Consider the following 26,037-nt stretch of genomic DNA (forward strand, 5'->3'; position numbering starts at 1 on the left):
GAATTATTTCTTTAGCCTTCTGCCAGAAGCCTTTTAGCTCCAGTAAGAAGCTATTAAACTTCCAGCTAGTTTAGGCCTAGCATTTAAGTTTAATCAGGCCATAACCAATTTATGGTCCAAATGTCCTAAAGAATGGAATGTGGGGCAAGATAGGAAGTCTACATCACCTCTTTTGACTAACATCTGACCCAAGTATATGCTTGGATGGGAAGGCTCACTAGCATGCCATGTTCACATCTCCTGCCCTGGGTGATCTGGGTGAAATCTGTTGCATGAAGCCATCAAATCAGACTGCTATCACACCATTCCGAACTGTTACTCCCCCCTGACCTTATCTATCTTGGGATCAAGGATGCCATTACAATCACCCATTAAGAATCTTCAAAACATCTCCAACCGCCGAAAAAAGGAATCCCTCATTACCACAGAATTGGGCACATAAACCTCAACAATCCAGAACACACACTGCTATTACCAGCAACATTGACCACAATCGACTGACCACCCATCCCTGTCCACATGAACAATATTCACGGAGGCTGACAGGGTATCTCACTAGCAAGGAAATTCCATAAATATGCTGAGTAAACATCAAAGTCGTTCACTTGCACTTGACTTTCCCCATCTGAGATAAAGTGGATCTTCTGAATAGTTGCAATAACTTGAGGGACACTAAGGTCTCTTAGCATGTGCATTGCTTTGCTTCCACATTTCATGCCCCTCACATTAAGTGTAGCCAGGTTCAAAGACATGATCACTTACCTTAGGCAGAGTCACATACAAGACTGAAATCCTCGAAGTTGAGGATGCAGAAGGCTTGGTGAGACTGCCTGAAAGCAGTTTGAATGAAAATTTTCCATCCTCACTGCGCCTCCCACGTCCAACGGGAACGTTAATTTCAAAGCCCTGTAGAAGGAGGGGGTGAACGAAAACTGGGACCCTAACTTCGCATCAAAAAGAAAGTCTATGGAGTGAAGGATGCTCCAAGTCCACTAGGTTTTGTCCTGGAACTGCATTCTTAGCCACTTCTATCATGTTCTGTTGTCCTTTGCCGCTTTTATAAAAGTTGTGACAAGTGGTGTGCCGGAGGGATTGCTCACATTTTTCCCCTGGGACCTATTCAGTTGGTTGAGTTTGTGATACTGTGCCCTCTGTTTGCCTTTCAGATCAGCAGTGGTTTGTAGAGGGTTAGTTTAACATATTCTTTCCCCCGGCAGGAATGGTAGTCTTTTGGTATGCTGTTTGTACCAGGCGAGGAGGAGTTTGAGGGTTTTCCAATGTTAGTGGTGGTGTATCACAGGATGGTGAGGTGGGAGATTCTGGGGGAGTGTTGTGTTGGGGAGGAGTGGCTTGGTCCGCCATGCTAGAGGTGGTGTTGGTACTTGGGGTAATTCAGACTGGACCGTGTTGTTTGTCTCTATTCTACAATGATCAACCGAGTCCAATATTCAAATTTTAGTTGTGCTGGGATGGTATTGAACCCTGTGCGATCAACTGTCATTGTTATTTTCTAGTCCCCCAGTATGATGTTACGGGAACCACATGCTGGAACGATCAAATTGACATCTCCGTATTGACTGAAGACTGCTCTTGTTTGTAGCCAAGATAATATGGCATATTCAATACGGAGACCATCATTTTCCTTCTTCCCAGATACTCCGGCTTTAACTGAGGATTTTTCCACTTTTAAGTTCTTTTTGGCCAATTTTTCTGCCTCTTCCTGATTTGGGAGCAGTAATCTCCACATTGCATAACTTCTCCTGGCGATGTAAGTTGCTTGAATTTTGAGTACCAGGAGGAGTTCAGCCATTGTGTCTTAAGGGACCCCAGTGAGTCCTCTTGTTTGGGCATCTGATGTTAATAAGGCGGCAATCATTTTTTGGAGTTCCTCAAGATCTCCTGGTAGAGGTTTTATGGCATTCCCCTCTGTGGATCTGCTGTAAGTCTCCTTAATCAGCTCCTTAAATTGTTTCGGGGAGAGCTGGTTCTGGGGACCCCATGTTGTGTTTTCAGTAGAAGGATTAGAAGTTGTTGACATTGGTGTTCCAGGGGAAGTGAGCGTGTTTGAGGACTGACAGGTGCTCTGTTGAGCTATTTGGTTCGGTTTTACCCGAGATACCACCTGCTTAAGTCCTCCGCCTATGGGCTTTTTTATTTAATATATTTGAGTAGTATGACATTTATATAAGAAATAAGGTGCTTCTTCACAGCACACTGATGTAAAAACCAACCAATTCTTTCAATACAGAAAAGTTACAATGACAGAAAATGATGTAAAATCATAGAGTAGTTTCATTTTTAAATCAGAAATAAGGTACGAAAGAAGTGCAATATAGTAATTATATGAAAAAACACAAAAATCCTACCTATTACATAAGTTTTTAAACCAAAAATCATGTTATATATTCGAGTAGTATGACTTTTAAATGAGAAATAAGGTGTTTCTTCACTATAGTACCAGATGAAAAGACAAACTTTTACCTGTGACGTTCGGAAAAGTTATCAAAACTGAAACTCATGTAATATAATCGCATAGTATGACATTTATATAAGAAATAAGGTGCTTCTTCACTCTAATGTAAAAACAAACTCTTACCATACTTCATACATACAGAAAAGTTAGCACAACAGAAAATTATGTAAAATCATTGAGTAGTTTCATTTTTAAATTAGAAATAAGGTACTTGTATAATATTCTACCCAAGAAATAAGGTAGTTGTTCAGTATAGTACTTACATGAAAAAAACAAAGAAAATTTTACCTGTTATGTACATAAAAGTTATTAAAACCAAAAATCATGTAATATAACTGAGTAGTATGACATATAAAAAATAAGATGCTTCTGTACCCAGATGAAAAAACAAACTCTTACCTTCGACAGGGAAATTTAGCACAAAAGAAAATCACATAAAATGATTGAGGAGTAGTTTCACTTTTACATTAAAAATAAGGTATTTGTACAGTATCTTACCCAAGAAATTAGATACTTGTACAGTATAACGAAAATAATTTTACATACTAAAACTCTGTTTATCGTCCTTATTGTTCATAATCACATATAAGTATCAAATAGTTTTTGATATTTCTCATATTAAAAAAAATCACTAAATTTATCAAACCTTCTGTATTTAGACAGTGGTGTGGGAGTTTGCTCAATTGCTCTTCAACAGGTGCCGAACATCAAAGTCCTGACCTTGGGGGAACTAATGTCGAGAGCAAGAATTTTGACGACGACTGGGGAACACAATCAGGACGTGGTTGCGGCCACACGCTCACCCAACAACTGCGGTGATAGTGGACACTGGGCTCGGAATTGCTCGGGAAACGAGCACGGGGAGGACGCATAAGCGCCAGTCTCCATCCCCACCAAGATGCGAGCACGACGCTCCCGGTGATAAGCATCCATGTTGACGGGACGCGATGTTTGGTGCTTATTGATACAGGATGCTCTATAACTATTTTACATGCAGACCAGTGTCGGTCTTGGAGAAAAACGAACGTAGATGTCAAAACGATTGGTGGAATGTCCCATGCGTGCTGCGGTGTTGGAGCGGTCTCTGTGTCCACTGACGAAGGTGTGTCTGCCAGAATCAATGTGTTGGTGGTGTGTGGCAAACCGCTGGGGTTTGACTTACTTCTAGGGATCGACGCCATAAAAGCTCTGGGCGGTGTCGTTGTTAACCCTACAGGATCAGTACGGCTGGGCGACAGGAAAAATATTAAATGTGCAGCCATTTCTATTAATGAACCAGATTTCACAGGTGGCGACCTTTGATCATCAAAACTGAACATGGACCGCATCGTGGAAGTGGTCTGAGGACCACCCCCCTGAAAGACTACACAATCGAGTGTCAGAAGACCCAGTGCTGGCAGAAATCCGTGAAGAATACACGCAGGAGCTCCGCACCTGGATAGATAATGGTTGGCTCGTGCCGTACCCAGAGGATAAATTGGGACCTTCCAAAGGCCTAATTCCCCTGATGGCTGTGATGCAGCAGAACAAAGCCAAAGTGCGCCCTGTAATGGACTACTGGGAGCTAAATCATTACGTAAATGTGTTTACAGCCAACGCAGATGTTTGTGCGGCTAAGCTGCACGAATGGAGACAAAAAGGTGCTAACGTGTCTCTACTGGACCTCAGGAGAGCATACCTACAAGTCCGGGTCCATGAGACACTGTGGCCATACCAGACTGTGGAAATCGATGGGAAAAAATATTGCCTGACCCGTCTGGGGTTCGGTTTGAATGTGGCTCCCCTGATCATGAGAGCAATTGTCAGCGAAGTATTGTCTCAGGAAGAAGTTGTAAGCCGTGCAGCATCTGCTTACATCGATGACATTTTTGTCAACGAGGACATGGTGCCCGCGACCCATGTAAGAGAACATCTAGCGCAGTTCGGGTTGGAGTGCAAAAACCCGGAGCGGTTGAAGGACGGTGCACAGGTGCTGGGATTGGCAGTCTGGATGGAACACCGTGAACTATGGTGGAAGCGTCGTACTGCATCGTATGAAGTTCGAAACCTTGGAATCTGTGCAGCGAAACGATCCGGTCCAGGGAAATTGGTGTGTGGATGGCAAAGAGCTGAATGTATGGGTCGATGCTAGCTCCCTAGCAATTGGTGTAGCCTTGGAGATGCGTGAAACTGTGTTGGAGGATGCATGTTGGCTGTGACCTGAAGGTGACTCTCAACATATCAACTTAGCCGAGCTGGATGCCGTATTGAAAGGTATCAATTTGGCTCTACAGTGGCAGAGCAAAGTGCTACACATAAAGACAGATTCTGTCTGCGTATACCATTGGGTCTCGGACACGCAAACTGGAAAAGCATGACTACGCACCAAAGCAGCAAGCGAGATGCTTATTAGGAGGCGACTAAGCACTCTAAAGGAGCTTGTGAAAGAGTACAGGCTGACAGTGGACGTGACGCTGATTCCATCAGCACGAAACATTGCTGACCGATTGACATGAGTACCACAGACATGGTTTGAGGCAATGAAAAAGAAAAACGGGCTTGACCCGGTGATAGGCGCGGTTCACACAGACGAGCTGGATGAGAGTTAAATCATGGCTATTCACAAAGGTAGTAGACATCCGGGGCTGCGACGCACTACCTACTTTATCAGGAGAAGTTGCCCAACCACGACAAAAGCAACCGTTAAAACGGTCATACGGAAATGTGAGGAATGTCAGTCCATTGATCCAGCGTCAGTCAGGTGGGAAAAGGGAAAGCTGGAAGTTAACGAGAATTGGCAAAGAATTGGAATGGATATCACGCATTATGGCACCTTCCATTTTAACTCTAACAGACTGTGGTCCATCGCGTTTCTCCATTTCGAGGAAATTGGCAAGGCAGGACTCAGCAAGCGTGATCCATCAGTTGGAAACAGTGTTCCTCGAGCGTGGCTTGCCGCATGAAATCCCTTTAGACAATGACATGGCTTTCTGCAGCAACGCATTCCAAGCATTTGCACATAAATGGGGAGTTCACTTGCGATTCCGTTGTGCGTACACTCCAGCCGGGAATGGCATAGCGGAGTGATGTCACCGTACAGTAAAACGAATAGTGGCTAGAATGCGCTGTCCCATACAAGGACAGCTCTTACCAGGTTGGAGATCGCGTGTGGGTCAAAAGACCGCAAAATCGATGTACCACGAGGTTCGGCAAGGGTGAGGTGACCAAGGTAATCAGCCCTAAATCGATTTTGGTGGACGGTGTGCCTCGCCACGTGAAAGATCTGCGCCCTCGCCATTATGTTGTTACATCGGAGGAAGAGGAAGACAGTACAATGTCTTCTGAACGAGCAGAGAGTATAATGCAGGACGATGGAGAGCCATATAATACACATACTGAAGAAGCAGAAGAGGGACCACCCATCTTGCCTTTACGAAGGAGTACCCGACAAAGACGGATACTGCCCCCCTGTCCCTGCCCTAATGTGAAACACCGCCTATGGAACAGGCTGGCGGCAATAACGGTGGTAATGAGGAAGATGACAAGGAGGAAGTACTGCCTCCAGTTCTTCGAAGAAGTACCCGACAAAGACGACTTCCCCCATGCCCCGTTTATGATTATGAGATCAGGTGGGGAGTGTAGCAGAATTAGCAGTAACCAAAATGAGAAATAGAGAGCTTACCTCGGATACGTCTGTTTTGGGCTGAGCGAAAGAGAGAGTTCCAAGATGGCGTCCATGGGCTTTTATTAGCGTTTACCCAATGTAATTATCGTTGAATCACGTCTGCTCTCGCGCGATTATGCAAATATGTCGTTCCCGGCCGCTATAAAGGCAGGACACTAGAAAGGAGAGGGGGCGTTCTGCAGATTGTGTGTAGGTGATTCTGGCGAGTAGATTGTGCTTGTTACGACCCACGTGTCTGCGAGAAGCGAGCTTTTGTTTCGTCTGTTTTTAGTTGTTTTTTTTTTTTGTTTTGTTTGTTTTGCCTACTACATTTTTGTTTCAGTTTTCTTGTCACAAATCAATCTCCCAAGCATTATTAATTACTTTATTTCATATATAGTTTAAAGAGTATATGGAGTCGGTGCCGGAAATGGCTGAAGAAGTTTACAGTCTAAAAATTACTTGTTTGCATATGTTTTTAACAGGGTGGTATATGGAATCAGTCCTGAAAATGGCTGAAGCAGTTTACGGTCTCAAAATTACTTTCTTTCATATATAATTTTAGAAGATACATAGACTGCATCAAGCTCATCCTCAAGCACTACAATATCCCCTTCAATCTTTTGGAGACTTTGGCAGCAGACAGAGACACTTAGCGCTCCACATGTGATATCAGGATTGTCTTCTTCAACAACGAGCATGAGCAAGCAGCTGCAAAGCGTCGCACACTGAGACACTGATGAGCGGAGGCCAACTTACCATCAAAACCCAAATCCTGTCTTCCTGTGCTCTCTTCCTGCAAAATGAGTGAAGCAGTTTATGATCTCAAAATTATATATTTTTAAGAGAGACGGATAGAGGGTATATGGAGAAAGTCCTTGAAATGACAGAAGCAGTTTTCGGTCTCAAAATTACTTTATTTCATATATATTTTTAAGAGAGACGGAATGAGGGTATATGGAGAAAGTCCTTGAAATGACAGAAGCAGTTTTCAGTCTCAAAATTACTTTATTTCATATGTATTTTTAAGAATAGAGGAAATGGAGTCAGACTCGGTAAATGGCTGAAGCAGTTTACGATTTCAAAATTATTTGATTTCATGTATATTTTTAGGAGGTGGGGGGATAGTGATACAGTCCCGGAAATGGCTAAAGCAGTATATGATCTCAAAATTACTTTATTTCATATAATCTTTTGAAGACAGGGGTGGAATAGGAAGTCCATCCCGAAAATGGCTAAAACAGTTTATGATAACCAAATTACTTTATTTCATATATAGTTTCGAGAGTGGGATGTGCAGTAGAGTCCAGGAATGGCTGAAGCAATTTAGGATCTCAAAATTACTTTATTTCATATACATTTTAAAGATAGGGGAATATGAAGTCGCTCACAGAAATGGCTGAGGCAGTTTATGATCTCAAAATTACTTTATTTCGTATATATTTTTATGATTGGGAGGAATATGGTTTCAGTCCCGGGAATGGTTGAAGCCGTTTACGATCTCAATATTACTTTATTTCATAGATATTTTTAAGAAAGGTGGGGAAGTATGAAGTCAGTCCTGAAAATTACATTATTTCATGTAAAGAAAAAAAAAAGAAAAAAAAATTATTAAATTGACTGGATTAAGTATTAAATAGATCTAAATAAGCTAATAAACAAAAATAAATAAAATAAAAACACAAACTTGAGCAACATTTTAAATTAAAACTCTCAAATAAAATTTAAATTGAACTGTTTTAAAAAATAATAATTAAAAAAATAAAATAAAAAGTATCCCACCTATCTGATAATTTGATTTGTCAGTAAAAATAACCCATTGAAGATTGATATACTATAAAAATAAATCAAAAATGGAATATGTTACATACAGTTTTCGTCCTCATCATTGGCCTGACAAGAACATGATAAAGTAGTGACATTAGGTTTAGAGATTTACAAGATGTTTTTTTTTTTTTTAGATTATTATCCAGGATGTCTTGTAGAAAAACAGATTAGTTAAGATATAAAATGAATTCTAATTTGATGTTAAAGGAAGTAAAAAGTTTTTAAATCAACCAATACAATGTACTTGAATACTTGAAACGAGCTGAGTAATGCTATTTTTATTTTATCCCGAATGAAAATGAACTTGAAAACACGTTTTTCATTTATCAATAAATAATTGAAACATTTGCATTTTAATAAATTCCAGGATAAGAACAATATTTTTCATTTGTGATGTCAGTTTTTTTTTGTTTTTTGTTTTTTCAAATATTAATATTTTCCTTTTTTGTGTGTGTGTGTACAGATGAGTGATAAGGGTGGTGGTATCCCACGAAGCAAGTCTGAAATGCTTTTCCATTATATGTATTCAACTGCACCACAACCAATGCGTTCAGATAATGGATCAGCTCCACTTGTAAGTATATTTTATAGTCTGCATTACAAGTTCTTAAAATTACAATTCACTGAGTATGCATTTTAAACAAAGCAATTCTAATTTTTTCTTTTAAAATACAACATTCAACATTTATATATATATATATATAATTATTTAATTATTATAGTAAAAAAAATAATTATATATATATATATATATATATATATATAATGTAGAAATTAGCATAAAAATTTCTATACTAATTTCCTCCAAATGATTCTCATTTAAAATGCTATTTTCATTGTATTTATTTGCTTTATTTGAAAACATTCATATTAAGGATAATTAAAGATTTTTATTTTTTAGTCTGACATTGAAAGTTGTAACTTGATATAACTTCAATAAAAGTGCATATAATTTCAATAAAACTGTATATAACTTAAATAAAAGTTAAATAAACATTACATTAAAATGTATAAATCAAATTTGTTTTAAGAGTAATAAAATTACATAAGTATTTTTGCTAAATTTAATCTCTGCATGATTTATATTAATGTTTTTAAAGGAATTTTTTTTCTTTTGATGAAACACATGCAATTTTTTAAATTATTCTCTTAAATAAGATTTCCTTGATTTTTTTTCTATTCAAAGAATATAATTCCTACTTCTGTTGCATTGTCACTTATACATGATTGATTTTATATTTTTATTAGGCTGGCTATGGCTATGGTTTACCATTGTCTCGTTTATATGCCCGATATTTTCATGGGGATTTGATTTTGAGTTCTGTGGAAGGTTGTGGAACAGATGCTTTCATTTATTTAAAAGTAAGTTTTCAGAAAAAAAATATTTTCTATCAAATTTTGTAATAAACAACTTGTCTGGAAGAGATACCATATGCTAATGATGTGAAACACTGGAAGGTCTACTTGTTACATTGAAGTCTTGGAGGAAAGCTATGAAAAGTAAAGGTTTGAAAATGAACTTTACCAAGACCAAAGTCTTGATCAGTGCTTGTAGTATTGGAAAGTCCTCAAAAAGAGAATTAGGAACAACTCAATTTTTTGTACTTGTAAGGTGCAATGAAATTACAAGTAACTTATAATCAGTTTGTGTCCAAGAAGTATCAAACAATGGAAATAAATGAAATCTCAGAGATAAGGAAAATATATTTGGATGGTGAAGCTATCCAGAAATTTTGTTATCTTCATGGAACATAGGAAGGCGTTTGTGTTGGTGTGATAGCAAGAATTAGAAATGGATTGAGTAAGTTCAGGGAACTTCTGCCATTACTAATCAGCAGAGAGTTACCATGATTAACCAAGAGAAAAATCTATCAGGTATGTATATACAATATGATGATGGATGGAAGCAAATTCTGAGAATGATATGATGGATGCATAATGTGAGCCTTAAAGACAAGCATAGACCTGATGACCTCAAAGAATGATTAAATTTGAAAAATATAGGGAAATATATGCAGGAGGCATCATTGGTTTGATTATATTGAAAGAATGGATGAAAACGCTTGAGTTATTAAACTTATAACAGTTGACTGAAGAAGGCCAAGGAAAAGCTGAAAGTGATAAGGGTGAATATGAGAGAAATTTGTTTCATCTAAAATCCAGCAAATCAAATATATTGGTATTATTTGTAATCTTTTTCTTTGTTTCAGTTATTCCCAAGTGAGGCAAATGAGCTTCTACCTGTTTATAATACCACCGCATCAAAAATGTACCATACAGACACTTTGATATCTGATTGGAGCTCTCCTGGTGCTGGAACAACAATGAGCAGGGGTTAGTTAACCACAATTCCTGTCACAGCAAATGTCATTTCTCTACAGCCTGTAGTGAATCAACAAGAAGCTGCTGAAGTTTCCATTTTTTTTTTCTTTTTATCCCACAAATAGTATTTAATGATAATTTGAACAATGATTTTGTGATGATCAACCAAATTATATTTTAGTAAGTTTTGAAATTTTGAACTTTAACCCTACATGCTTTGACCTATAATCTTTTTGAATAAATGTTAATGAATACAAAATTAAAAGAAACAAAATAATAAGCATTTAGTAAACTTTCAACTAACCCCAACCATTTTAACGTTACACCTGATGTTATTTGAAAGAAAATCTATGGAGGAGGAGACTACTTATCTAAAAATTAGTTTTTATTAGCTAGTTTCAAAGTACTTTTTCCTATGTATATTCAACATAAATTAATCAGTTTTAAGAGCAAATATGAAAAATTGGTTTAAATATTTCATTTGAAAGAATACCACTTTGCTCATATTTTTTGTTAGTTTACTCATGCAAATTATTTTTTTTCTGTACAATCTTAAAATAATGTTGTATACATTTGATGTGTGTAAGTATATTTTGCAATTTATGTCACAGAAAAAAATCATTCAATAATATTTTTGATTTATTAAAAGAAATTTTGAGAAAGTATTTGTCAGTGTGTCAACTTTTTTGAAAGACTTATTACAATTATATAAGTTGTCTGTTTGTTTGTTTGTTTGTTTTATTCTGTCTGTTATTGACATTGGAGCTGAACTGGAGCTCCACTAAACCCAAACTGCCCATTTCTTACAGTAAACGATTAGTGTTGAGACTAGGATAGCCTGGTGTTGGTGGCTGGTCAGATATCTTTTCCAGCCAGATGTCTAGATGTTTCTTGAAAGCATCAGGGGACATTCTCCTTATTTTTCTTATTGTGGCTGGAATACAGTTGAGTGTTCTTATACCACTGTAGGTGAAGCTGTGATGGATGAGGGACTTGATCTTCTGTATAGTCCCAGGTGAGGCTTTTATATAGCACAGCCTCCCTCGCTGCTGGTGAGTTATTTCTACTATTGTTGTGTTTGGGACCCTTCCAAGATTTTCCATATGTAGATGATAATATATTGTTCTCTTCGGTGTTGTAGTGAATACAGTTGCAGCTCCCTCAGCCTCTCCCAGTAATTCATTTGGTCTACTCCACATATTTTGCTGGTGAATGTTCTCTGGGGTACTTCTATTTTGCAGATTTCTGTTACTTTTTGTGGAGACCACCGCTAACAGCAATATTCCGCCCTTGTTGTCTTGCGACCATTGTGGTGTAGTCAGTATGTTGTGTAAAGATTGCATATTTGCTCATATAAACCTTTAAATCCTTCACTACTTCCTTTGATGTTATTTTTTGTTGGCCACACCAGTATTCAGATGTTTCCCTGAGATAGTCTTTATTACCGTATTGTCTCTGTTTAGAGCCATATTGTTGTCATTACCCATTTTATAATTTTGCTGAGGTTTTCTTGTAAAAACTTTGAGTCATGTGGAGATCTTTTTCATGATTTGTATATCATCAGCAAAAGATGTTGCTATGGCATGTTCCGGGTCTCTATTTATGTCAGTAACCATTATAAGAAACAATATAGGACCTAATACTGAGCCTTGTGAAATATTGCTGATGACCTTACTTGCCTCTGATAAGCTCCTTCAAATAGTTACTTTTGTGTCCTGTCCAAGAGGAGGCTGTGTCCCAAGTTTTCCACAAATTCCAAGCAAAAGTATACCGATGTCAAAAGCTTTTGCGAAATCTATATAGATTATGTCTGTTATCTCAATCTAGCACATAAAAGCCGTTGGGTCCTGCTGCTGAGCTAGGTGAAATTTTCTCAATGGCCGAGATTATGTGAGTCTTTATAACCTCTACACTTGAGAGTTGATCTGTTGTTTCTAATACAGTATTGAAGAATTGTATGGAGTTGTTAACTCTCATTTCTTCCAGAGTTGAACTGAAGACACTTTCATATTGTTGCTTGAGCATCTCCACAATTTTGCTTGGATCACTTTCTAGTTCCTCAGTAATTGTCATAAGTGGCCCTATGGTTGGGGTGTTATGTTTCCTCTTAGCATATGCATAGAAGAATTTGCTATTTGTTTTGATGTTGCATATGGCTTTTAATTCCTCATTAATCTTTCTTCATGTGATTTGATAAGTTCAAGTTCTATTGATTCAAGTTCCTTTTCCAGTTTGTGTTTATTGTTGGTAAATGTGTCCTTTTTTTAATTTGGCTTTAGTTTTTGCCTTCTTTTTCATTGATTTTTCCATCTCTGTGGATTGCTCTTATTTTTTTTTGCTTTTGGTGAACTTTGCAGATCTCGACGCATTTATACTGGAAGGCTTTGAGTATTTCATCCGAGCTTTTCTCATTGAAGAGTCACCCAGTCGATGTCTCCAGTTTCTGATTTTACTATGTCCCAGTCTATATCCTTGCTGTAGGAATTGAACATGCTTAACAGATTTCCCAGGATGTGTTCAGAGTCTTTTCGGTTCCTCTGAAGTGCTGGTATACTCGGGGTAATGACCTTTATAAAGTAATGATCTGGCATTACTGTTTTAGTTGCTTCATATAAGTGGACCAGCTCACAGTTGTTTGAGAACAGAAGATCTAATGTGTTGTTTCCTCTTGTAGGCACTATTATGAACTGCTTCTTCTGTACTGTTAGAGGGTTTATAGACAACACTTATCAGGGGATCAGTTTTCCTTACATATACTGCCAATAATGTACCATTTGAGAAACTAAGTTTTTGTTTAATGGCTAATAAAAATGTCCATCTCTAATTTCACACTAGAAATGGCTTCTGTATATTTCTGTACTAAGCAATATAATACATATCAATTAGAACTAACTGATAGTTACTACTGATCACTAAAGATATGATCTGTGCTTTTCTGAAAATGATTGTGTCCTATGTAAAATCGGTAAACAAATGTTTGTTTTGTGGCTATCTTAGTCATCTTTTATACACACAGTTTTTGGTTTTCAACCGTTTTCTTTTCATTTAAAAGCTAGCTGTTTAAGCTGACTTATAATTTCTAATCAAAACAACAAAAATAAATCTTGACATTTTGCATTAAAATGAGTCTTTCATAAAAACAAATCAAGTTTTTTCCAGGATTTTTGTTTGGGAAATATTGCTTTAAAACTTTCATATTTTTGTTTTAGTTTTTCAATTAAAAACAATTTTAAATATTTTTTTCTCTAAAAATGTAAGAGAAAAAAAGGATTTTGTTTGTTTTGAAAAAAGATTTCTCCAGCCAATATTTGCTGTAACTAAATTCCAATAGTGGGCTTTGTGACTGTTTTTATCTCCAGACTTTCCCGTAAAACAATAATTATGAACAAAGTCTTCATCCATTGTGTATGTCATGATATTACCACTAATGTTGAAAGCTATTAGCTTTAATTTATGCAATTCAACCATGTTTATGCTGATTTGTTTTCTCTTAGACCAGAAAGTTTTTCACTGATGAAGATATTAGTCAAATTTTCCTATTACACACTTTAAAAGTTTCTACTCAGTTTTAAAAATTTTTCTTAATAGAATATCTATTTTATTAATTTTAATCACAAGAATTGTCTGCAGAATATATTTCTGCAAAGCGCATTCACTGAAAGGTTTTAAAAAATGCTTCAATCGTTGTTATTCATTTAATCATGTTTACTCATTTAATGTTTTGAATGAGTGAGTGTAGAATTAAATTATTTTGATTTTTTTTTCTATTCTTGCTCCAGTCTATATAGATATCTTACCAAAACAGACAAGGTGTTTTTTAAAATCAGATTTAATCTTCAAATGAAATATAAATCCATGAGGTCAGGTTTTAAAGTTGATAAATCCGATTCTGTTAAATGAGTTACTATTATTCCTTGCCACTTCTGTCTCATTTTTAAAAATTTCTAAACATCTAGTCTTCTGATTTTATCTGTAGATTTGATAGGCAATAATTTCAAACCATTTTGTATGTCATGGCATGGAATTCTAATTAAAATGTTTTTAAATTTCACTAATTTTCTTGTTTTTATTTTTTATCTCCTACTTCCCATAAGTCATTCAAAATGTTCACTTCAAATACAGGATTACATATTTAATTATTGTTATCATACCACTTGTTTCTATGCATCTTCATTAAGTTTTCATCTTATAAGCAAAATCATGGACTAAGTAATTTGAAATTGTTAATGAATTAAAAGAAAATGTTAAAGTAACAAATTTATATATGTAATCAATCGTCTGGTTTATTTAACTCATCATAAATAGTCATTGTCTAGATAGATAACCTATGACCCAAAGTATCACTAGTCGTCTATAATCTCTGTTTTCATTGATATCATGCTTTTGTTACTTCATCATTTATAACATCATAAATGATTTTTCTGGTATCTTTCACTTGTTTTAGTAGATAATGTCATTCCTCTATGACATCATCAAGGAGACAAACAAACAAGACAATAAGATCCACAGAGTTTTAGTATTATACTAAACCCTCCGACTCTAGAGAGTTCACCTAGTATATGTATACAATCACTATGATCTCAGTTTTAAGAGATCTCATTCCTATATAACATCATAAAGTATTTTCCTGATGTCTTAACCATCTATTTAAATGAAAGCAGTTATCTTTTTGTAATAACATAACATAAAGAATTTGCCTGGTGTTTTACAATACTGTTTGTTTGAAATGTCATCCAATATGTAGAGAGACAGATCCACAAATTTTCAGTGGTATATATTAATATATATATTTTTATTTGTATACCATATACATAGAGTACAGACAGGTTTTCCCTTTTTTCATTGATGCTAATGAGAGATGCTTAAATCTGTTTTGTCAGCTTAGTATGACAAATATTGATTTGCATTCTTGTATTTCCAATCGATTTTAATATTTAATCTACAGTTGCCACTCATGAACACTGGGAAAAAAATTTATAGACGTTTTCTTATCAGATGACTGACCAATTTTTATGATTTAAGGTTCAAATAAACAGCTACAGCAAGAATTGGAATATACCTTAATAAATCCTGATTGTCACAGCCGACGAATTTCAAAAATACAATCTGGATGTGAGGACACTTTAGAACTTTCTTGCTTGTACTTGTAGCAGTATTTATCCAGGATGGACTGAGCCAGCTCCAATGGTGTTTACTGTATCTTGCATTAAAGCCATCCACACTCGTCAGTCGGCAGCAGAGTCAATGGTATGGAGAAACCACTTACAGTTCCAGTGATGGAAACCAGAAACGCAAACACCAGACATGATCTCCATATCGGCTTTGACTGTTGCAAGTTAAGTCTTAAGTTGACCACCTTGGTGTTTCTTCTAATGCATATAGTCTAGTTAGGGATCCGCTCAGAGAAGCAAACACGCAGGATACGGTGGAGGCAGTAATGATCGAAGACTTAAAGTTCATAGGGCTCACCAAGGATTGCAACGTTGTCAGCAAAGTCAGGATTGATGATGACACCAGTGAAGCCAACCAAGCTTTTCTTTAGGGTCTAGTCGATGAGATAGTTGAACATAATATGGGAGAGCACACATTCTTAGTGGACAATGAAGGAATCGGAATCTTCCTTGTAGCACCTTTTCTAGTTTGGGTGTGCACGTAGTACAATTTGATGTGGTTGAGAAACTTATGTCCCAGAGGCTTCTGTGATCCATCGAGTCGAAGCCTGTGGTGAAAACAATTAAGCATATGATGATAGATTGCTGATAGACCCACTGCTGTTCTAGAATTCGCCTAAGGGAGAAAATTTGATTAGTACATCCTCTGCCTCCACAAAATTCTGCTTGGTTTGGTTGGGTTCGGTAGTCTCGGATAATCTGGAAATGATGCAGAAGGATAATTGAGAAGATTTTAGAGGCGACATCACTCAAATTAATGCCTCTGTAATTACATCAATCATGATGGTCACCTTTTTTGTAGGAGTATTGCATTGCTCCAGTCCTGAGGTAGTTGTTCAGCGCGCTACATAGCAACGAAAATTGGGTGTAAGTAACTAGCCATAAGGTCAGGACAGTTCTTGTAGAGTTCTGCCGGAAGTGTGTCCTCCCCTGCAGCTTTGTTATTTTAAAATATTTTCTGATGACATCTTGTATTTCTTTTTCCATTGATGGATAGCAGTTTGCATCATACTCGGGGAGGGAGGGAGGGAGAGTCATGGTTCAGTAAGGTTTTGAAATATTGTTTCCAACATATTGTGCAGTCTGCCATTTAGGAAATAATGGTTCCATTCGTATCCAGCAACATTTGACTTAGGCTGCTGTTTCTTTTGGTTGACAGTTGAAGGGTTTGGTAAAGTTTTTGGGAATCTCCTACTGAGGCAGCTTACTCCATCTTTTCAACGACATTTAGCCAGTCAGTATTAAGATCGGTCTTCGCAGAATGGACAATCTTGCGATGCAATCAGTGGAAGTTATCATTCTCCAAGCAGCGGGCTTGTTTGGTTTGATTAGCAAATCCTATGGTGAGGCCGGAGATCCAGTCCTTAACTCGCCGTCTGGTTTTACCAAGAGTCTGTGAGATGACTTAATTCATGCTGGTTTTAAATGACTGCCAGGAGTCTTCCGCTTAGTACTCAATGGGTGTTTGGAGACCAGCAAAGCGATTTGATAACTGGAGCTGGAACACAGTTTTTGTTTGCTGGCATCTGAGTTGCAAGATATTGTATTTTAAATGGTGGTTAGATGGTGGGTTGGCTTTCATACGAAGGTGCAGCTTTGATCGAACTATGTTAGAGCCATGTTCATTGCCTGTTTCAGCTCCCTGAAATGTGCAACAGTTAAGGACATTTGAGGCTGAGTGGGATTTGATGAGAATGTAGTCAGTTTGGTTCCTAGAGATACCGTCATTCAAGTACCAAGTCTCTAGATGCTGCCTGGGGTGCTGGAATCAGGTGTTAGACACAGTTAGGTAGTTTGCAAAAGCAAAGGCGATCAGTCATTCTCCGGCCCACAACTTGTCTTGTGTTTGGATCTCTTGGATTGGTATGGGCGTTGAAGTCACTCACAACAACCACAGTCTTTTGCTTTTTGGGATACCATCCATAACAGCCTGCAGGCTATCATAGAAGTTGTCCTTGATGACATCAATGGCACCAAGAGTGGAGGCATACACAGCCACCACAGTGATATTGAACAAAGTGCCCAACAAACAGACATGGTGGAGATTGTTTCCCAGACAAGGAGAGCATTGTTTGCCTGATCGCTTAAGGCCAGTGCTACACCAACGTGCCCAGATCTATCTGCGCGACCATTGTAGTAGAGACTACTTATAGCATTGTAGTAGAGGCTACTTATAGCATCTGATAAAGTCATGACCTAGGTTTGCAACACCTCCGACCTCCGAAATCAACCTTGTATTGGTGAAGGCGGTGAGCGCTCAAGTTTTTTCAAGTTTCAACATGCGCACGTTCCAGCAGACCACATGATGGATCATGAAATAATTTAGAAGTAGGTTATGCAATTACATCTTGTTTTAAATTTGGGAAAGGTACCATAGAAGCATATGAAATGCTTTAGACTGCTTTTGGACCATCTTGAATGAACTGAGCATAAGAGATTCAAGGAAGGCAGGAAGTGATGATGAGAGGTGTAGGAAGAGTAAGGAAATCAGAACACCAGAGTTGATTGGCCAAATAAAGAATTTCATGGATAAGGATCGTCGTGTGTCTATAGAGACATTAAGTGCACAATTTGATGTCAGTGTGGGAACTATACACACATTCGTGAGGATGTAAAGATGAGGAAGATTTGTGTGAAGTTTGTCCCAAGAATGCTCAGAGAAGATCAGAAAGAAAGACATTATCATGACAGTAGGGCGATGGTTAAGCTAATCAGTTCTCGCTCTGGTTACCTGTGATAAAAGCTGGATCTACTGCTATTACTGCACAGAGTTCCCAGTGGAAACATGGTGGCTTTCCCACACCAAGAAGGCCAGACAGAGCAAATTCACCCAGAAACATGGGATGATCCCTTTTTTTTTCTTTTTTTTTTTTTTTTTTGATAGCACGGGCATCATATGAGCGGCCATTAAGAGCCTTAGTAAAAGCCAATCTAGGCATAACTGTTTGAGAACTTGCTTTTGAAGAAGACAATTTATATAATGATTGACAGCCAGTTGAGAGATTGGAAAAACAAAAAAACTTGATAAATAAATGCATAATGAATTGAATGAGAACCAAAAGAAACGTTGTTATCAAGTTTCATCTTAATTTCTTTATTGCAAAAATAAACCCTTGTTTTTCGGCTAGGTTGTTACTTGTCATAATAAGAGGGATTTTACAAAAAACTGCGATGCTAAGTGGTTCGACACCGACAAAGCTATTTGAGGCTTCCTAGAACTAAAGTTGTGCAAAAACTGGGCCATATTGAGTGTTTAGTTGTCTAGTCCATTCAAGTTTGTTGACTGCAGACATTACCATTATTGCGGAGAAGTACATACATATATATAAATATATGTGTGTGTGTACATATATGTATGTATATATATATATATATATATAGATAGATATCTGTGTACATATATATATATATATATCTGTGTACATATATATATATGTGTATACATATATATATATGTTTGTGTGTGTCTGTGTAAATATATTTATGTATACATATATATTTGTGTGTGTAAATATATTTATATATGTGTAAATATATATAGATCTGTACATATGTGTGTACATATATATAGGTTTATACATATATGTATGTATATGTGTATGCATATATATATATATATATGACAGAGGGAGTGGCACTCGTCTGACAAGCCGTTGTCATCATCATATATATATGTATGTATGTGTATATATATATATATGTATATATTGTTAAACAGCACAGCATTTTCTTGTTTGACAATTTTCCGTTTTATTTTTTCCAGTTTTCGAATAATCCTTCTTGTGTTATATGTAAAATGGTGTAAAAGTGTTCCGTAGTCTGCAAGCGCTTTCGGCGTTTCCGCCATCTTCAGGCTGGTAATATAAAAAGTCGTTTTAAAATTACGTCGAATGATAAGGTCGTGTTTTAAAATTACATTGTACTATAAGATCATTTTTGGCTTATGTGGGCTATTTATATACACATTTATTGAACAGTTTTTTCTTTTTTTTGTTTTTTTTATATATAATGTATATGTACGTACGTATATATATATATATATATATATATATACCTATGGATGTATGTATATGTACGTACGTATGGATGTATGTATATGTACGTACGTATGGATGTATGTATATGTACGTACGTATGGATGTATGTATATGTACGTACGTATGGATGTATGTATATGTACGTACGTATGGATGTATGTATATGTACGTACGTATGGATGTATGTATATGTACGTACGTATGGATGTATGTATATGTACGTACGTATGGATGTATGTATATGTACGTACGTATGGATGTATGTATATGTACGTACGTATGTATGTATATGTACGTACGTACGTATGTATGTATATGTACGTACGTATGGATGTATGTATATGTACGTACGTATGGATGTATGTATATGTACGTACGTATGGATGTATGTATATGTACGTACGTATGGATGTATGTATATGTACGTACGTATGGATGTATGTATATGTACGTACGTATGGATGTATGTATATGTACGTACGTATGGATGTATGTATATGGATTTATGTATATGTACGTACGTATGGATGTATGTATATGGATGTATGTATATGTACGTACGTATGGATGTATGTATATGTACGTACGTATGGATGTATGTATATGTACGTACGTATGGATGTATGTATATGGATGTATGTATATGTACGTACGTATATATATATATATATATATATATATATATACCTATGGATGTATGTATATGTACGTATATATATATATATATATATATATACCTATGGATGTATGTATATGTACGTATATATATATATATATATATATATACCTATGGATGTATGTATATGTACGTATATATATATATATATATATATATACCTATGGATGTATGTATATGTACGTATATATATATATATATATATATATACCTATGGATGTATGTATATGTACGTATATATATATATATATATATATATACCTATGGATGTATGTATATGTACGTATATATATATATATATATACCTATGGATGTATGTATATGTACGTATATATATATATATATATATATATATATACCTATGGATGTATGTATATGTACGTATATATATATATATATATATATATATATACCTATGGATGTATGTATATGTACGTATATATATATATATATATATATATATATATACCTATGGATGTATGTATATGTACGTATATATATATATATATATATATATATATACCTATGGATGTATGTATATGTACGTATATATATATATATATATATATATATATACCTATGGATGTATGTATATGTACGTATATATATATATATATATATATATATATACCTATGGATGTATGTATATGTACGTATATATATATATATATATATATATATATACCTATGGATGTATGTATATGTACGTATATATATATATATATATATATATATATACCTATGGATGTATGTATATGTACGTATATATATATATATATATATATATATATATACCTATGGATGTATGTATATGTACGTATATATATATATATATATATATATATATACCTATGGATGTATGTATATGTACGTATATATATATATATATATATATATATATATACCTATGGATGTATGTATATGTACGTATATATATATATATATATATATATATACCTATGGATGTATGTATATGTACGTATATATATATATATATATATATATATACCTATGGATGTATGTATATGTACGTATATATATATATATATATATATATATATACCTATGGATGTATGTATATGTACGTATATATATATATATATATATATATATACCTATGGATGTATGTATATGTACGTATATATATATATATATATATATATATACCTATGGATGTATGTATATGTACGTATATATATATATATATATATATATATACCTATGGATGTATGTATATGTACGTATATATATATATATATATATATATATACCTATGGATGTATGTATATGTACGTATATATATATATATATATATATATATATACCTATGGATGTATGTATATGTACGTATATATATATATATATATATATATATACCTATGGATGTATGTATATGTACGTATATATATATATATATATATATATATACCTATGGATGTATGTATATGTACGTATATATATATATATATATATATATATACCTATGGATGTATGTATATGTACGTATATATATATATATATATATATATATACCTATGGATGTATGTATATGTACGTATATATATATATATATATATATATATACCTATGGATGTATGTATATGTACGTATATATATATATATATATATATATATACCTATGGATGTATGTATATGTACGTATATATATATATATATATATATATATACCTATGGATGTATGTATATGTACGTATATATATATATATATATATATATATACCTATGGATGTATGTATATGTACGTATATATATATATATATATATATATATACCTATGGATGTATGTATATGTACGTATATATATATATATATATATATATATACCTATGGATGTATGTATATGTACGTATATATATATATATATATATATATATACCTATGGATGTATGTATATGTACGTATATATATATATATATATATATATATACCTATGGATGTATGTATATGTACGTATATATATATATATATATATATATATACCTATGGATGTATGTATATGTACGTATATATATATATATATATATATATATACCTATGGATGTATGTATATGTACGTATATATATATATATATATATATATATACCTATGGATGTATGTATATGTACGTATATATATATATATATATATATATATACCTATGGATGTATGTATATGTACGTATATATATATATATATATATATATATACCTATGGATGTATGTATATGTACGTATATATATATATATATATATATATATACCTATGGATGTATGTATATGTACGTATATATATATATATATATATATATATACCTATGGATGTATGTATATGTACGTATATATATATATATATATATATATATACCTATGGATGTATGTATATGTACGTATATATATATATATATATATATATATATACCTATGGATGTATGTATATGTACGTATATATATATATATATATATATATATATACCTATGGATGTATGTATATGTACGTATATATATATATATATATATATATATACCTATGGATGTATGTATATGTACGTATATATATATATATATATATATATATACCTATGGATGTATGTATATGTACGTATATATATATATATATATATATATATACCTATGGATGTATGTATATGTACGTATATATATATATATATATATATATACCTATGGATGTATGTATATGTACGTATATATATATATATATATATATATATATACCTATGGATGTATGTATATGTACGTATATATATATATATATATATATATATATACCTATGGATGTATGTATATGTACGTATATATATATATATATATATATATATACCTATGGATGTATGTATATGTACGTATATATATATATATATATATATATATACCTATGGATGTATGTATATGTACGTATATATATATATATATATATATATATATACCTATGGATGTATGTATATGTACGTATATATATATATATATATATATATATACCTATGGATGTATGTATATGTACGTATATATATATATATATATATATATACCTATGGATGTATGTATATGTACGTATATATATATATATATATATATATATATACCTATGGATGTATGTATATGTACGTATATATATATATATATATATATATATATATACCTATGGATGTATGTATATGTACGTATATATATATATATATATATATATATATACCTATGGATGTATGTATATGTACGTATATATATATATATATATATATATATACCTATGGATGTATGTATATGTACGTATATATATATATATATATATATATATACCTATGGATGTATGTATATGTACGTATATATATATATATATATATATATATACCTATGGATGTATGTATATGTACGTATATATATATATATATATATATATATATACCTATGGATGTATGTATATGTACGTATATATATATATATATATATATATATACCTATGGATGTATGTATATGTACGTACGTATATATATATATATACCTATGGATGTATGTATATGTACGTACGTATATATATATATACCTATGGATGTATGTATATGTACGTACGTATATATATATATATACCTATGGATGTATGTATATGTACGTACGTATATATATATATATACCTATGGATGTATGTATATGTACGTACGTATATATATATATATACCTATGGATGTATGTATATGTACGTACGTATATATATATATATACCTATGGATGTATGTATATGTACGTACGTATATATATATATATACCTATGGATGTATGTATATGTACGTACGTATATATATATATATACCTATGGATGTATGTATATGTACGTACGTATATATATATATACCTATGGATGTATGTATATGTACGTACGTATATATATATATATACCTATGGATGTATGTATATGTACGTACGTATATATATATATATACCTATGGATGTATGTATATGTACGTACGTATATATATATATATACCTATGGATGTATGTATATGTACGTACGTATATATATATATATACCTATGGATGTATGTATATGTACGTACGTATATATATATATATACCTATGGATGTATGTATATGTACGTACGTATATATATATATATACCTATGGATGTATGTATATGTACGTACGTATATATATATATATACCTATGGATGTATGTATATGTACGTACGTATATATATATATATACCTATGGATGTATGTATATGTACGTACGTATATATATATATATACCTATGGATGTATGTATATGTACGTACGTATATATATATATATACCTATGGATGTATGTATATGTACGTACGTATATATATATATATACCTATGGATGTATGTATATGTACGTACGTATATATATATATATAACCTATGGATGTATGTATATGTACGTACGTATATATATATATATACCTATGGATGTATGTATATGTACGTACGTATATATATATATATATATATATATACCTATGGATGTATGTATATGTACGTACGTATATATATATATATATATATATATACCTATGGATGTATGTATATGTACGTACGTATATATATATATATATATATATACCTATGGATGTATGTATATGTACGTACGTATATATATATATATATATATATACCTATGGATGTATGTATATGTACGTACGTATATATATATATATATATATATATATACCTATGGATGTATGTATATGTACGTACGTATATATATATATATATATATATATATACCTATGGATGTATGTATATGTACGTACGTATATATATATATATATATATATATATACCTATGGATGTATGTATATGTACGTACGTATATATATATATATATATATATATATACCTATGGATGTATGTATATGTACGTACGTATATATATATATATATATATATATATATACCTATGGATGTATGTATATGTACGTACGTATATATATATATATATATATATATATACCTATGGATGTATGTATATGTACGTACGTATATATATATATATATATATATATATATATACCTATGGATGTATGTATATGTACGTACGTATATATATATATATATATATATATATATATATACCTATGGATGTATGTATATGTACGTACGTATATATATATATATATATATATATATATATACCTATGGATGTATGTATATGTACGTACGTATATATATATATATATATATATATATATATATACCTATGGATGTATGTATATGTACGTACGTATATATATATATATATATATATATATATATACCTATGGATGTATGTATATGTACGTACGTATATATATATATATATATATATATATATATATACCTATGGATGTATGTATATGTACGTACGTATATATATATATATATATATATATATATATACCTATGGATGTATGTATATGTACGTACGTATATATATATATATATATATATATATATATACCTATGGATGTATGTATATGTACGTACGTATATATATATATATATATATATATATATATACCTATGGATGTATGTATATGTACGTACGTATATATATATATATATATATATATATATATATACCTATGGATGTATGTATATGTACGTACGTATATATATATATATATATATATATATATATACCTATGGATGTATGTATATGTACGTACGTATATATATATATATATATATATATATATACCTATGGATGTATGTATATGTACGTACGTATATATATATATATATATATATATATATACCTATGGATGTATGTATATGTACGTACGTATATATATATATATATATATATATATATATACCTATGGATGTATGTATATGTACGTACGTATATATATATATATATATATATATATAT

At 32.7% G+C, this 26,037-nt stretch overlaps 1 protein-coding gene across 8 annotated transcripts in view; it reads left to right on the forward strand.

Annotated features, from left to right (window-relative positions):
* LOC145284723 (pyruvate dehydrogenase (acetyl-transferring) kinase, mitochondrial-like) overlaps positions 1-14,316 on the forward strand; it is a 591,786-nt gene extending 577,470 nt beyond the window's left edge. For all 8 annotated transcript variants that reach the window (XM_080133645.1, XM_080133648.1, XM_080133649.1 and 5 more), the window contains 3 exons: positions 8,407-8,517; positions 9,192-9,305; positions 10,154-14,316. In XM_080133645.1, coding sequence (XP_079989771.1) covers positions 8,407-8,517; positions 9,192-9,305; positions 10,154-10,282 — 354 coding nt within the window. In that variant the 3' untranslated portion in view covers positions 10,283-14,316. The remainder of the gene's footprint in view (positions 1-8,406; positions 8,518-9,191; positions 9,306-10,153) is intronic.
* Positions 14,317-26,037: the final 11,721 nt, after the last annotated feature.

The sequence above is a fragment of the Euprymna scolopes genome, chromosome 9 (genome assembly GCF_053919585.1).
Source record: "Euprymna scolopes isolate OS-2025 chromosome 9, ASM5391958v1, whole genome shotgun sequence".
NCBI lineage: Eukaryota > Metazoa > Mollusca > Cephalopoda > Sepiida > Sepiolidae > Euprymna > Euprymna scolopes.